Consider the following 13,439-nt stretch of genomic DNA (forward strand, 5'->3'; position numbering starts at 1 on the left):
GCTGACACATAGCACTGAGAAATTATAAGCTATACGGAATGACACTGTGTTGACAGCAAGACGTCCTGCATCTAGTTTTCAACAACTCAGCATTGATAAGAACCCCGAATCCACCTTCACGCTCTTGTTACCAAACAAAACATCACATTCAATTCTCTACTGGCTCATCCACAGAGTGGTGAAGTATCCAGAGGCTGAGTGTATCTGGTGTCAGGCTAGTGGCATATATGTGCATGTGTGTGTCTGTGCACACACACACACACACGCACACGTATGCACATTGTTGCAAAGCCAGGCACTTAAAATTAGACAGACCTAGAAAAAGGTACCAGGCTAGCACCTGTCAACTTATCTACTGTGTCCAAATCAAATCTCTGGCCGACTCACACTCCATGTGCACTAACCCCTTTCCTAATTACAAAGACGATAGAATTCTATCAGCCCAGGCAACATCTGTTAGAACTTAAGAAGCACTGTTAAAGAGAGGTGCCCTCCAATTGTGGTTTCCACGTGGGGTCTCGGGAGCACTGGTGGCAGGTAGCCTGCAAGTTAACGGGCTGCACCCCACACCGCACAACAAAGCCTTGCACAATTAAGTACTCAGACTTGGGCAAAGGATTACATTTCCTCTGATTAATTTTGTTTGTGTAAATCAGTAGTAATGACTAGGTCACCAAATCTTCAACCAAAGAGCTGACATCTTGCTCGCCACACATGGGCATTTTTCTATGAGCACGCATTCCCATCTGCTCCTCATAACTTCATGCCATGTGCAAAAAGAAACTTCAGTTAAAGTGAATTATTTAAATGTCAAAAGAAAATACAGATAGATTTATCAATGCTGAGACAGTATAAGATTTCAGAAAGCTGTCAACTCATATCGCGGGAAAACTACCAGTGAGTAGTTTTCTGGATAAATACCACATACATGGCATGTATCTATTTTAATTATGAAAACCTAAGATTTAGGAAACTAAGGAACTGAAATCTTAAAAAAAAAAAAAATATATATATATATATATATACACACACACACACACACATATACACACACATATATATACACATACATATACACACACATATATATACACACACACATACACACACACACAAATAAAGTACTAAAGATGCAATTTCCCCATTTTCCTAAGTGTTGTTTTTTTCCATCCTAATAGGTTACAAGCAATCTGCTAAATAAACCATTGTTATTTACATTTAAATATGAATCTTTCTCCCCTAAAAGCATCAGGAAGTACTCAACTCAAGCCAAGCATCCAGAAACCAAACCCTGACTCAGTTTCATTGACAGAGTACTTAATTCTAAATCAATTTGTAAATTACATCAATGATTATGATATTCCTTCCCAAAGTTCGTATTTGCCTGTCAAACAGAGAAGGCAGAATCGTAAATAAAACTGAGCCCTGAAACCACAAACAGCTACTTCTATGGCTAAAAATAAACTCATAGAAACTAAACTACGTAAAATAAAAATTGTTTGTCAAGAACCTACGGCCACATAAAGACAATCTTTTCAGTATGGTAAAGTGATGTCTCCAGGTGTAAGAACACACACATAGTACAGCTGCCTTAAAGCCAGTAAGCAAGTTCACCTACAGAACTTGACTTCCCACCATCACGGTGCATGGAATCTTCAACTTCAGGGGCTGGAGAGATGGCTTAGTGGTTAAGCGCTTGCCTGTGAAGCCTAAGGACCCCAGTCAAGGCTCGACTCCCCAGGACCCACGTTAGCCAGACGCACAAGGTGGTGCACACGTCTGGAGTTCGTTTGCAGCAGCTAGAGGCCCTGGCGTGCCCATTCTCTCTCCCTCTCTCTACCTGCCTCTTTCTGTCCCTCTCTGTCTCTCTCAAATAAATAAACAAAGAAATAAAAATAAAAATAAATAAAAAATAAACAACTTCAGAAACACAAAAAGAGGGTCACTTGTACCCAAATACACGTTCGGCAGCAGAACACCAACAGTGTGTCAAATCATAAACCATTCCATGTAACCTTGTTCAAGACTAAAAATGAAAATAAAAATAGAACAGGGTCTTGCTGAAAAGCAGGTCACCAGCCAGCTCAGAGAAGGTATTAAGAACCATCACTAAAAAGATTAGAATCTGTTAGCAACCAAATTCTCTGCAAGAAAATTTATGGTCAAAAGGATATTTAGTTCCTTGCTTCTATCCTCCCACTTACATAAGGAGACCAAGAGATGCCATAACTCACAAAATTCCAAATAGCTTTCACTCTTGGCTGTACCAATATTGCTTAATTACAAAGACATGGGGGGAAAAAAGCTAACTGAATGAGAAAACTCACAAAAAAGTGTTTAGTGGCTTGACACCAATAAATGTTCCAATGACCTTCAGCTGCAATGAAACAATTAATCTTTCTTTTTTATGATCAAATTTCAACGTTCTTAACCTCCCAGATATTTCTACAGCATCCATGAATCTTTCCTTTCTCTGACTGGCTGGCAAAAATATAGGATGGCTTTTACATGTTGAGCACAAGATAACACATGTGAAAAGGAACATGATATATGATTTAATAAGGTACAACACAAAGCAAAAATCGCTTATGTGTTGTTACAAATCAAGCAGTCACAACTGGGGGGGGGATGGTTAAATGGAAGGGGCGCTGCTGAGGTGCTGAGCAGCAGTGTCTCCATCCTGTGCTGTCTAAACCATATATTTCACTTAGGAAGGCAGGACAGAATGTTTGTTTGCTTATCCATGCAATTAGCTGTATGCATTTAATGTTTCCACAGACTAGGTAGATTTATAGGTGTGTATAGTAACCTGAATTTTGAACCCCCTACAACAGGAGGAGGCAAGGACATTAGAATGCAATCTTGGAGGTGTTGGCCTCATCTGGGCTTGTCCACGGTGGCTTCCAAAGCAACTACAAAGGCGGAATATTGCTGCACGAAACACACTTTTCTATGTTTACTGGACCAGAAAGAATGAACTTCAGACTGTGAATTTTTGCGTCAACCAGTTAAGACAACAAAAGGCCAAAAGAAATAAAAAAGTATCTCATCTCTAATTTATAAAAATATTTATGTTAATCAGAATGGACTGCTTCCCTTTAAAAAAAATTAATGGATTTTTAAGTCATTTATTTTACGTTTTACTTAATAGCTTCTCACCAAAGCACAACAATTTTTGTGTAAAATTACAGGCAAGGCAAATGTTCCGGCCACCCACACAAGTCAGGCTACAAGTAAAATCATTCGATTTCTCAAAAGAAAGCAGGTTAGAGTATCCACAAAATATTCTCGGGACTTTGCTTGAGTGTGACAAAAAAGCAACTCAGATGACCCAAACACAGAAAACAAGCCAACAGACATTGAAACAGTTTTGAAAACAGACAATGGGACTGCTTGGATATACGTTCACAGTGAAGAAAGGTAGGAACAAAACTTAAAAAAAAAAAAAAAAAAAAATTGTGGCCTGAACACATCAGCTCTTAGAAAGCAGTTTAAGTTCCAGAGTAAAGTAAAGCCAGTGTTGTGAGCACTTACTGGCACAACAGTTTCTGATCAGCAACAATATGGAAAACTCTCATCACAAGTGACTGTGGAACACTGCCCTAACATTTCTTCTTTTCTCTCCAAGGAAAAACATAAGACAGAAAAATCTTAATTAAGCATCACATTTTGGCTTCAAAAGCCAAAAAAAAAAAAAAAAAAAAAAAAAGCAAATTACTTTATGTCCAAGATTAAACTAAGGGTGAACTATAAAAGTTAGCTGTAGAATAACAAATATGCATTCCAGAGCTGGAGAGATGGGTTAGCGGTTAAGTGCTTGCCTGTGAAGTCTAAGGACCCCGGTTCGAGGCTCGGTTCCCCAGGTCCCACGTTAGCCAGATGCACAAGGGGGCGCACGCGTCTGGAGTTCGTTTGCAGTGGCTGGAGGCCCTGGCGCGCCCATTCTCTCATTCTCTCTCATTCTCTTTCCCTTTCTCTCTTTCTCTCTGCCTCTTTCTCTCTGTCACTCTCAAATAAATAACTAACTAAATTAAATCAACAAAAATTTTAAAATATATATGTATTCCACAGTACGGGGCTGAAATATTTTTAATGTGATAACCGTTCTCATGCATCCACTTCCTGTGGCAGGTAGGATTTTATTCCAGAATTTCAAATATGCAAAGTACTTGAGTTCTACTTCTACACTGGGAACAAAACCACTTATCTCCCAGGGTTCTAGAAATAATTAACTTAAGCAACAATCATCCCTTCCTCAGAAACTAAAGGATCTAACTTTTTCCTATTTACGTATTATTTGAGACAGACTGAGAAAAAGGAGACAGTGAGTATGAGTGGGCCAGGGCTTCTTGCTACTGCAAACGAGCTGCAGACACATGCGCCACTTTGTGCATCTGGTTTTATGTGGGTGCTGGAGAACTGAACCAAAGTCATCAGGCTTTGCAAGCAAGCATCTTTAAACACTAAGCGATCTATCCAGCTCAAATGTTTCATTTTTTTTTTAGGATTTAAAATTGTCTTAAGTATTATAAAACAATTAGCTAAAATATGATTGGGCATTACTTAAAAACAAACTGAGTATGGCAACAAATATCTAAGTTTCACTCACTTTCTCTGGTATATATGTTCCCCTGACTATATGAATGACTTATTAACAGCTGCAAGGATAAAGTATACCTTACACACCTCAAAACTGTTTATGGCAAGAAATCTAAATTGGCAAGTTTTACAAACGCCCATAAAATGCAATAAAAGTACAAAATGGTCTACAGTCACACCCTCCTCTGAATGCACCTGATCTCATCTGACTCCAAAATGTAGCGTAGCAGGAGAAATATGAAAAAAACTCAAAATTGTTTTAATAATGAGTAAAGCCAGTTGTGTGACTATCCCATTTGCACAATTTACTTTTATAGAACTAATTCCTTAATCTACCAAAACATTAAATAATGTGTCAAAAGGAGTGGATTTGGGTACATAATTTTGCGTGTGTAAGTGTATATGGCGTTGTGTGTGTGTGTATGCCAAGTACACATGAGTATGTGGGTGATCAAGCACGTGTGAGCTTATGTGTGTGTGAAGACTGGAGGTCAGTATCTTGTGTCTTCCTTAATCACTCTCCAACTTTCCTGTTGAGGCACAGTTTCACACTGAAGCCGGAGCTCTATCTAGCTGCCAGTAAGGCCTGGAGCCGTTCTGTCTCTGCCTGCCTATGCTGGGACTGCAAGCAAGTAATAGGTATCCCATGGACGCTGGGTACCAGAACTCAGGCCCTCAAGCTCAAACACCGGCAAGCACCTTACCAACTGATCCACCTCTAAAGAATCCTACGTGGGCCTATTTTAAATCATGATGATTCCAAGTGAATTTCTTTGAAACTTAACATAAAAACCAAATTAAAGTTATAACTGCAATACGTAATGCATATAAATACGTGATCACGTGCCCATCCTTTCCTCCTTCCTCCCTCACTCCTTCTTTCCTTCTTCCCTAGGTCACACAAGTTTATTCTGTGTAACAAAACCTATGTACATATTATTGATCAATAATTTAAGATATCCTTTTAAGGTGTAACATATTGATAATAGGATCTCATTTCTAGTAGCTTAAGATGTTTCAAATATATTACATAACTAGTGTTCTCAATATTGCTTGGGAAAAGCCAAAGTGAAATGTTCATCCAATCAAGGCAGCCAGGAGGCCAGAACACTGATTCTTGGGCTAAATGTTCACAACCATAGTCCCAGATCACACGTGCAATGAGAACACATGAAAACATCAGGGTTAAACCAATGAGGAGAATGTACAAACCACCACAGTGCCTTAAGGAGCCAGCAGAGTGTCTCAGTGTGGTATGGTCCACCCATCAGGTCAACATGGAAACTCAGCCACTACTTATGTCCCCACGAACTTAGTCATCTTTTAGACCTGCAGTGGGTTGTCCTAAAGTAATTCCAATGTTCTAGCATGAGCAGAGGGGGACTTGACCTTCTTTATCCCTGCTTGATTTCCTATTCTCCCATCACGCCTCCTTGTTATCTAGGACCTTTGCCCACGTCACCTCAGACAGAAGACTGAAATCCCATCTACAACTTTGACATTCTCCTCTTTAAACATTTTAGGCACATCATAGTTCCCCAAACATGGGATGGCTTAACAACTATATTCTTGAACCCAAAGAAGTAAAATCAGAATGAATATTTTCTGAACAGTAGGAGTTCTCAAATCCCTCTGCAGATCACACCACAATTCAGTAAACCATCTTTTGGCACGTGTGTGTGTGTGTGTGTTATAATGTGTGCACAGTATGTGTGCAGGGAGAATGTCCTCACATCCGTAGCCCACATATTTCTTTCCTTGAGAAGGGGGTCTCTTTATCTCTCTCTACCTAGAACTTCTTTCATCAGCAATCCCCAGTGATTCTCCAATTTCCACTAACTGTATTACAGAGGTGTGGCCACACCCAGCTTTTTAGGAGTGTTCCGAGGAATCAGTCTTGGCAGTCTCTGGCCCACGATGCCCTCATGATTAAGTGGGACAGGCCCTAACCACTGACCTATCTCCCTAGCCCTATTAGAACATTTGAGGATGAATTATTACTAGCATTTCTAATAAAAAAGGGCTGTCAAATATTTCAGCACACATAAATGCACCATGTACACATCATGAATATAGGCACATTTTCAAAAACAACCACAAGGCTTTCTAGGTCCACCATTTTAAACCAATTAAAGTGATCAAATGATTCTGATCACATGATTGTTGAGCAGTATCATTCGGTTCCGGGCTTTTCAGGGAGGCCATGTAGTCTCAAAGAAACGCAGGGATGGCAGTTAGCTAAAAGTAATAGGATAGTGTTTTTTCTCATTAACATTATATTTATTTTTCTTTAATCCCAGCACTCAGGAGGCAAAGGGAGGAGGATGGCCATGAGTTTGAGGCCACCCTGAGATTACACAGTTAATTCCAGGTCAGCTTGGGCAAGAGTGAGACCCTACCTCAAAATAACATCAAAATAACAACAACAACAACACACACACACACACACACACACAAACACCTTCCCTCAAAGTGTTCACTTTTACTGATACCACAGTTGGTAAAGAAAATTTAAATTTAAGCATCAAGAGCATGAGGTATCTGGGGCTGGAGAGATGGCTGAGTGGTTAAAACGCTCGCCTTCAATGCCTAACAACCAAGTTTCAATTCCCAGCATGCACTAAAGCCAGATACGAAAGTGATGCATGCAAAAAGTTGGTTTGCAGTGGCTAGAAGCCCTGGCATGCCCATTCCCATACTCTGTTTCTTTCTTTCTGCTTGCAAGTAAATGAATAAAATATTTTTAAAGAGTATAAAGATAGCATGTGTGATAAACCATTGTGGTTGTTAAATGCTCAATATTACTTTCTTACATTTTACTCAAATAACTAAAGTTATTATAAGACACTTACTTAAAAATGACATAGTTGAAATATTTTGAAGCAATCCCAGTAATAACATAACTGAAAAACCTCTTATAGCAACACTAATCCAACCAGAATAAAGAGTTCAGCTTTGAGGAAAACGAGATCATTAGAATTTATGAGAAGTGGGCAGCATCGGACCCAATGAGAACCCCAGGCTCCCGACACCAGCTTCCGCCCCGGACGCTCAGGAAAGAAGCTCACATGCACAAGGCTAAGTTATATTCACGACCATGTCAGACCTCTTAAATGCTGTGAGATCTCCACATACAGTTGTGCCTGTGTGCACACATGTGCACATACATGCATGTTATGAGCGTGTGCATGTATTTCCAAGTGCTTTAAGTACATTTGGAAGTTCAAACCAGAAACTGTGTGAGTACCGCACAGTGCCTGCCAAACAAGGCATCAGAAACTGAGCAGGATTTATGGGGAACCTCAACTTTTCCATTTAAAACTGTCCTAATTTTCAAACTTATATCTTTCAAGAGATCATACTGATCTTCTTGAACTGACCTTGTTCTTCCTACCTTAAAGCCATCATTTTTGTGTGCGGGAGATAAGACTCCTACTGAACATTATAATTTGCCCATACCTCTCTTTTCCAGTATGAATAGGGTTAGTTAAAACTTACAATGTTCAGTGAAATAGAAAGATTAGCACTGGTTCAAGTTAAAAACAAAAGCAACCTCAAGAACAAGAGAGAGAGAGAGAGAGAGAGAGAGAGAGAGAGAGAGAGAGAATTTAGCTGGGTGTGATAGAGCATGCCTGTAATCCCAACACTTGGGAGGCAGAGGCAGGAGGATCCTAGAAGGATGGTAATGAGTTCAAGGCCACCTTGAGACTACATAGTGAATCGCAGGTCAGCCTAGACTAGAACAAAACCAAAAATAAATAAATAAGAGGCAATGTTTAGTAGGAAAAACATAGAATGAAGAGGCATGGATAGTGACTTGGTATAAATTAAATTTCAGCTTATAGCTCCTTACCCAACTTGGAAATCTTGAGATTCTGGAAAATGTTCTAATGGAAGATATAAAATACTGATTCAAATAACCAATTCCAAATTCCAAATCCATCATATTTTTAAATGGTTGATAAAATTCACCGCCAAGTCTGAACACTTCTTAAACTTGATTACTTTTTGTATTTGAGCCAAAAGAACAAAATTTGAATAATGTTAACTTGGGCAAAATTGTGGAGTGTATACACAAACACTCCACTTCTTAAATAACAGCTCTGATTTTTCCTTAAAATTACACTTCTAACTTAAGAATATCCCCTTGAAAACAGGATGGAGATTTGAGTCACTTAGGATTTAAAAGGGAGGAGGAAGAGAAGCAACAGCAGCTTTTTAAAGCAAGATTAACTGTTGCCTTAAATCTTGACATTTCTCGGTTAATAACCGTAAGGCTTAATGAAGCACAGCAGATTTCAGAATTCCAAGTTTTTAATGAAAAACTAAAATCACCAACATAATCTGTCCCAGAAAAATTTTAGCCTCTAAGAATTATTGGGGGGGGGGGGAGTCCTTTTAAAGATTCACTCTGAACTTCCGGAAGAAGGTTAAGGAAGACATCAACAGAAGTGCAAAAGTCAAAAAAAGTACACTCTATACACATCCAGAACTTGAACTTGAGGCCCGAATTGTGTCTTTTAAAAAACAACATCAAAAAATACTTGAAGACATACAACTTGTGATTCTTCAAATCACACCCAGTACATGTGGAATGGACCATCCATTACTAATGACTACGTGCCCTAAAATCAAAGTCAAAGACATACTTAGCTATGTTCAATCAGTAAAATCAACTGTGAAGGCCAATAAGGTGTTTCTCACTTTTAAAAGAACTTAGGTTACAAACACACAGGAAAATCGAACCCTGAGAAGAATTGTATGTTTGTATTTAAGATTTTTGAACCTCGAGTTTTTACATATCCTAAAGTTTGTTTTCATTTTTGTATGTTTCAGATGTTAAAAAGGCTATACTTAATGATGAAAAATATTTATGCTTATGCAACTTTTTTCCAAGTCCTTATCCAAGGTTGAAAGCACATATGATGGGACTGAGAATCAAGCATTCTCTGAACATTAAGGTGTGGGCCTTGATTCCACAGAGCCCAATCAAGTGTATTTAAATTAGAACCACAGGCTATGCAATTAAAATGTGAACTAGAAAAACAAAACACGTTTCTAATCTATTAATTACTGGGTTGGTAATAATAGCTAAATTGATTTTTTTTCCTAATGATAAACCTACATTAGGACTTGAAAGCTACTTATATAATTTTAAAGACTGCTAATCGTAACTTTTTGACCTAACACTCACTGACAAATAAAGTTTTAATTTTCAAAGTCCATTTTATTTTAATGCTAAAGATAATGCCTATGCGTTAAGTTAAAATGCAGCAAAAGGGAAATCTTGGGCAGTTTAGTATCCTATTATGTAAAACTAAGTAGAATTATGTAAATCTACATAACAGCATAACTGAAGAAAAATCTCCCCAAGTTATACAAGGAGTATGGACTCTTCAATCAAAAATTAAAAAGGCCCAGTGTCTTGGGAACATTTAATTTTGTTTGGCTGGTCTGAGGAAAGACAAGTTGGCCTGTGCGTACACATTAATGGCCTGCCCATCTCTTTTTCCAAAACCCTTGGCTGCTCAGTCTGAACTTGAAGAGAAAACAGGGTTCAGAGGACTGCAAAAACACACCTTTAGCTCAGTCATGGCTCATCTCAGTGGCACAAGGCACGTGGTGTGCTTTCAACCCCGCAGCTCCTGTGCAAAAGGCGAGGCGCGGTCCCCTCTCCCGCTGATCTTTCAGGTCACCTGCAGGCACAGGCGCAGGGCTGCAAAGTTCTCCAGCCCTCTCTCACCCAGGTCTGTGAACGTCCACGTCAGCACGGGGCAGGGACACCCAGAGGCCACGCACAGGAAGACAGCGGGACATTATGCGACGTTTTAAATGGCATCTTAATGCCTAAAGAGGACAGAAGTGACATCCAAAATCCACCCCTGACTTCAAGGCACAGTGAGTTAAACAGGAAACGAGATCGTTCTTCGCCAAGTAATGACCCACAAAATGCCCCAACTGGACTGCTCAGGGTTTAACTAGAACTTATATTTAGATTAAAAGTTGATGGTTAAAATTAAAAAAAAAAAAACAACAACACATACAGCTGGTGTTGTCTAAAGCCAAGAAGAGCCTTCAGTGATGTGAAAAATAATGCTTTTAGAAGAGGTTCTTAATGCACAGCATCTCCTTTGTTAAAAAGAGAAAAATACAGTCAAATAGGATTTCTTAAGTTTATTTTTTCCCTGAACTCAAACACTGAAAGGAGCTCTCTCTGCCTTCTCCCCTGTAGCTTAACCTCTTTCAAAGACCCCATTTTTAAAGCAAAAACAATAAATGAAGTGACAGGAGGTGAAGGAATGAGGAGTGTGCGCTGCTCCGGGAATAAAAGGGCGGTTTTATAACAGGAGGTACTTTGGTTAGCAAGTGACCGGCAGGTCTCCTCCTCCAAGTTAGAAAGAATCCCATCCACTCCCCCCCCCCCAAAAAAAAAAAAAAACTGCAAGGGCCAAAAAATGTCTAGTCTAATAGTTCCGAAATCCCAGAGTCAGGAAAAGCTCCGGGGGAGGGTGGGGATGACGGCGGGGGGTGGGGAGGGGGAGGAGGTGGAGAAAGACCAGCGGGAGACTGAAGAACAAAAGGAGAAATCCAAGAAAGACGAAGGGGAACCGCCGCACCCCGGCGGGCCGGTGCGGGGGAGAGCTGCAGCCGGCGAGCGCAGAGCCCCGCGGGGCTGGGCCGCGCTCCGTACCGCCGCGCACCATGGACAGGGCTCTGCGCAGCCCACACCCCTCCTCCGGGCGGCTGGAGTAAGCGCCGGCCCGTCCCGACCCCGGGCCCCGGGGACCGCAGCATCCCGCCTCCCCGCCCACGATGCCCAGACTCAGGAGGGCCAACGGAGTAGAGCGATCCCGGTCTCCCGCCACCCCTCACCCCCGCGCGGTGGCACTTCCGAGCCGCGCCCGCACTTGTCCTGGGGGGTGTGCGGGCTGCCACCCAGCTAGCCACCCCCACCTCCGGACGCCGGTGCGCAGGGGGTTCCAAGCGTGGATGTCCACGCCACGCTGGGGAGGGGGGGGGCTTTGTGGGCGCACCCCTCTCCCGCAGCCTCCCAGGAACCCCGGGGAGCAAGGCAGCAGACTTGGGAGCCCAGTCGAGAACCGCCCCCGCCCCCCGACTCCGCTCCCGCCAGCACGAGGGTCTCCTGCAAAGCTGCGCGGCGCGGCGTCTCGCAGGAGACCTGGAGTGGGCTTGAGGACACACTCGGGCAGGACGCCACGGGGAAAGTTGGGCAGAGGGCCGGCGTCGCTGGGCGACCGGGGGACCCGCGGGCTAAGCTGCTGGGAGCAGGTGCTTCCAGCGGCCGCAGAGCCTCTCCGAACAGTCAGGGGAAAGAGCTCGCCGGCGCTCTCCGGAGAGCCAGCAAAGTGCAGCTGGCTCCGGGCGACCCGCGTCCCGCACAGGCAGCGGGACGGAGGCGGAGGAATTAGAAATCAAACCCGCCGTGTAACCCAACTTCTCCTCGCCTGGGCGGCCACCGGACTTTCCGGGCCAAGGACTTGGGGTGCTGGGGGTGGCCGGCGGCAGGCACCCTACAGGACCAAGGGTAACCAGGCTTGCTTTCTGGGGGAGCGTCAGGGAAGACGATGAGGGCAGGAGAATTAAAAGAAGCGCAGGCAACTCTGGGGTCTAAACAATAGGACAGCGGAGCCCTAGCGCACCGAGAGGCGCGCGCGTGTGGCCACGGTGGGGTGGGGTGGGTGGAGGCAAGTCCTGTAACTAAGACACCTGAGTGAGAATTCCTTCTGCAAACTCACGACCCCATCCCCTTGAAGAAGTAAACCCCAACAACATCAACCAAAAAAAAAATAAAATAAATCAGCAAAGTACAAGGTGGTGGGGAGGGGTTACGGCGAGAAGCACCCAGAACTGCACACAACGTAGTTCTCCAGCATCATCCTCCCGCAGCTTTGGGGACTTCTCTACCGAGCTCGCCTGTCGCCCCGAGGCGAAGCGGAGCCCACCCACCCCCTCCACCACGGAGCCGGGCCAGAGGCAGCGCGCTGTGGACCGGCTGGCCCCGGTAGCCCTGCCCTGCGCCGGGGCCGGAGCCTCGTGCCTGCGCAGTTTTTCTCCGCCGCACGGTGCGGCGCCTCCCTTTCCCGGGTGCGCAGCCCGGCCCCGCAGCGGCGCGGGGGAACAAAGGGACCCAGCTTCGCCCGCCCCACCCTGCCCGTGGCCCGTCCCCCCACCACCACCACCGCCACCCCACTATCACCAACAACCCCATCCCCGGGAGGGGGGGTGGAAGAGTGGGGAGCTCGGCGTACCTGGAGCAGGGCCGCCAGCAGCGGCAGCAGGGTCCGCGGCGCTCCCGCTATCCGGCACATGGAGGCGGAGAGGGGCCGAGCGAGGAGCCGGAGGCGGCGGCGGCGGAGGCAGCGGCGGCAGCGACAGCGGCGCGGAGAGACGGCTCCAGGCAGTTGCCAGCCCTGCCTTCCCTCCCCTCCCCACCCCCCCCTGCTCGCTCCGCGCTCCCCGCCAATGAAGAGCGAGCTGATGACAAATAGCGGGCCGCCGAGTCCGCGGGACTCGCACCAGGAGTAATAAAACAGAGCGAGAGATCAAGGGGCTGGGGAGGGGGCGGGGAGAAGGGCGGGCGGGGAGAAGGGCCTGCGTGCGGGGGAGTGTGTGTGTGTGTGTGCGCGCGCGTGTGTGTATGTATGCGTGTGCGCGCGTGTGTGTGTGTGCGAGTGTGTGAATGTGGATGCGCGCGCGGAGGCGCAGGAGGCGCCGCTCGGCTCCGGCCCCCCGAGCGCAGCGGAAGCCCCAGGGATGCGGCGCCGGGGACCTCGGCCGCCGACGGAGGATGCGGAGGAGGAAGCGGAGCGGATGGCGCC

At 44.5% G+C, this 13,439-nt stretch overlaps 1 protein-coding gene across 1 annotated transcript in view; it reads right to left on the reverse strand.

Moving 5' to 3' along the window:
• The window catches only part of Cdh2 (cadherin 2), a 239,467-nt gene extending 226,320 nt beyond the window's left edge, over positions 1-13,147 (reverse strand). The window contains exon 1 of the mRNA XM_004654849.3: positions 12,870-13,147. Within this exon, the coding sequence (XP_004654906.1) occupies positions 12,870-12,929 (60 nt within the window). The 5' untranslated portion in view covers positions 12,930-13,147. The remainder of the gene's footprint in view (positions 1-12,869) is intronic.
• Between the last annotated feature and the right edge of the window lie 292 nt (positions 13,148-13,439).

This window comes from Jaculus jaculus, chromosome 15 (assembly GCF_020740685.1).
Source record: "Jaculus jaculus isolate mJacJac1 chromosome 15, mJacJac1.mat.Y.cur, whole genome shotgun sequence".
Classification (NCBI taxonomy): Eukaryota; Metazoa; Chordata; class Mammalia; order Rodentia; family Dipodidae; genus Jaculus; species Jaculus jaculus.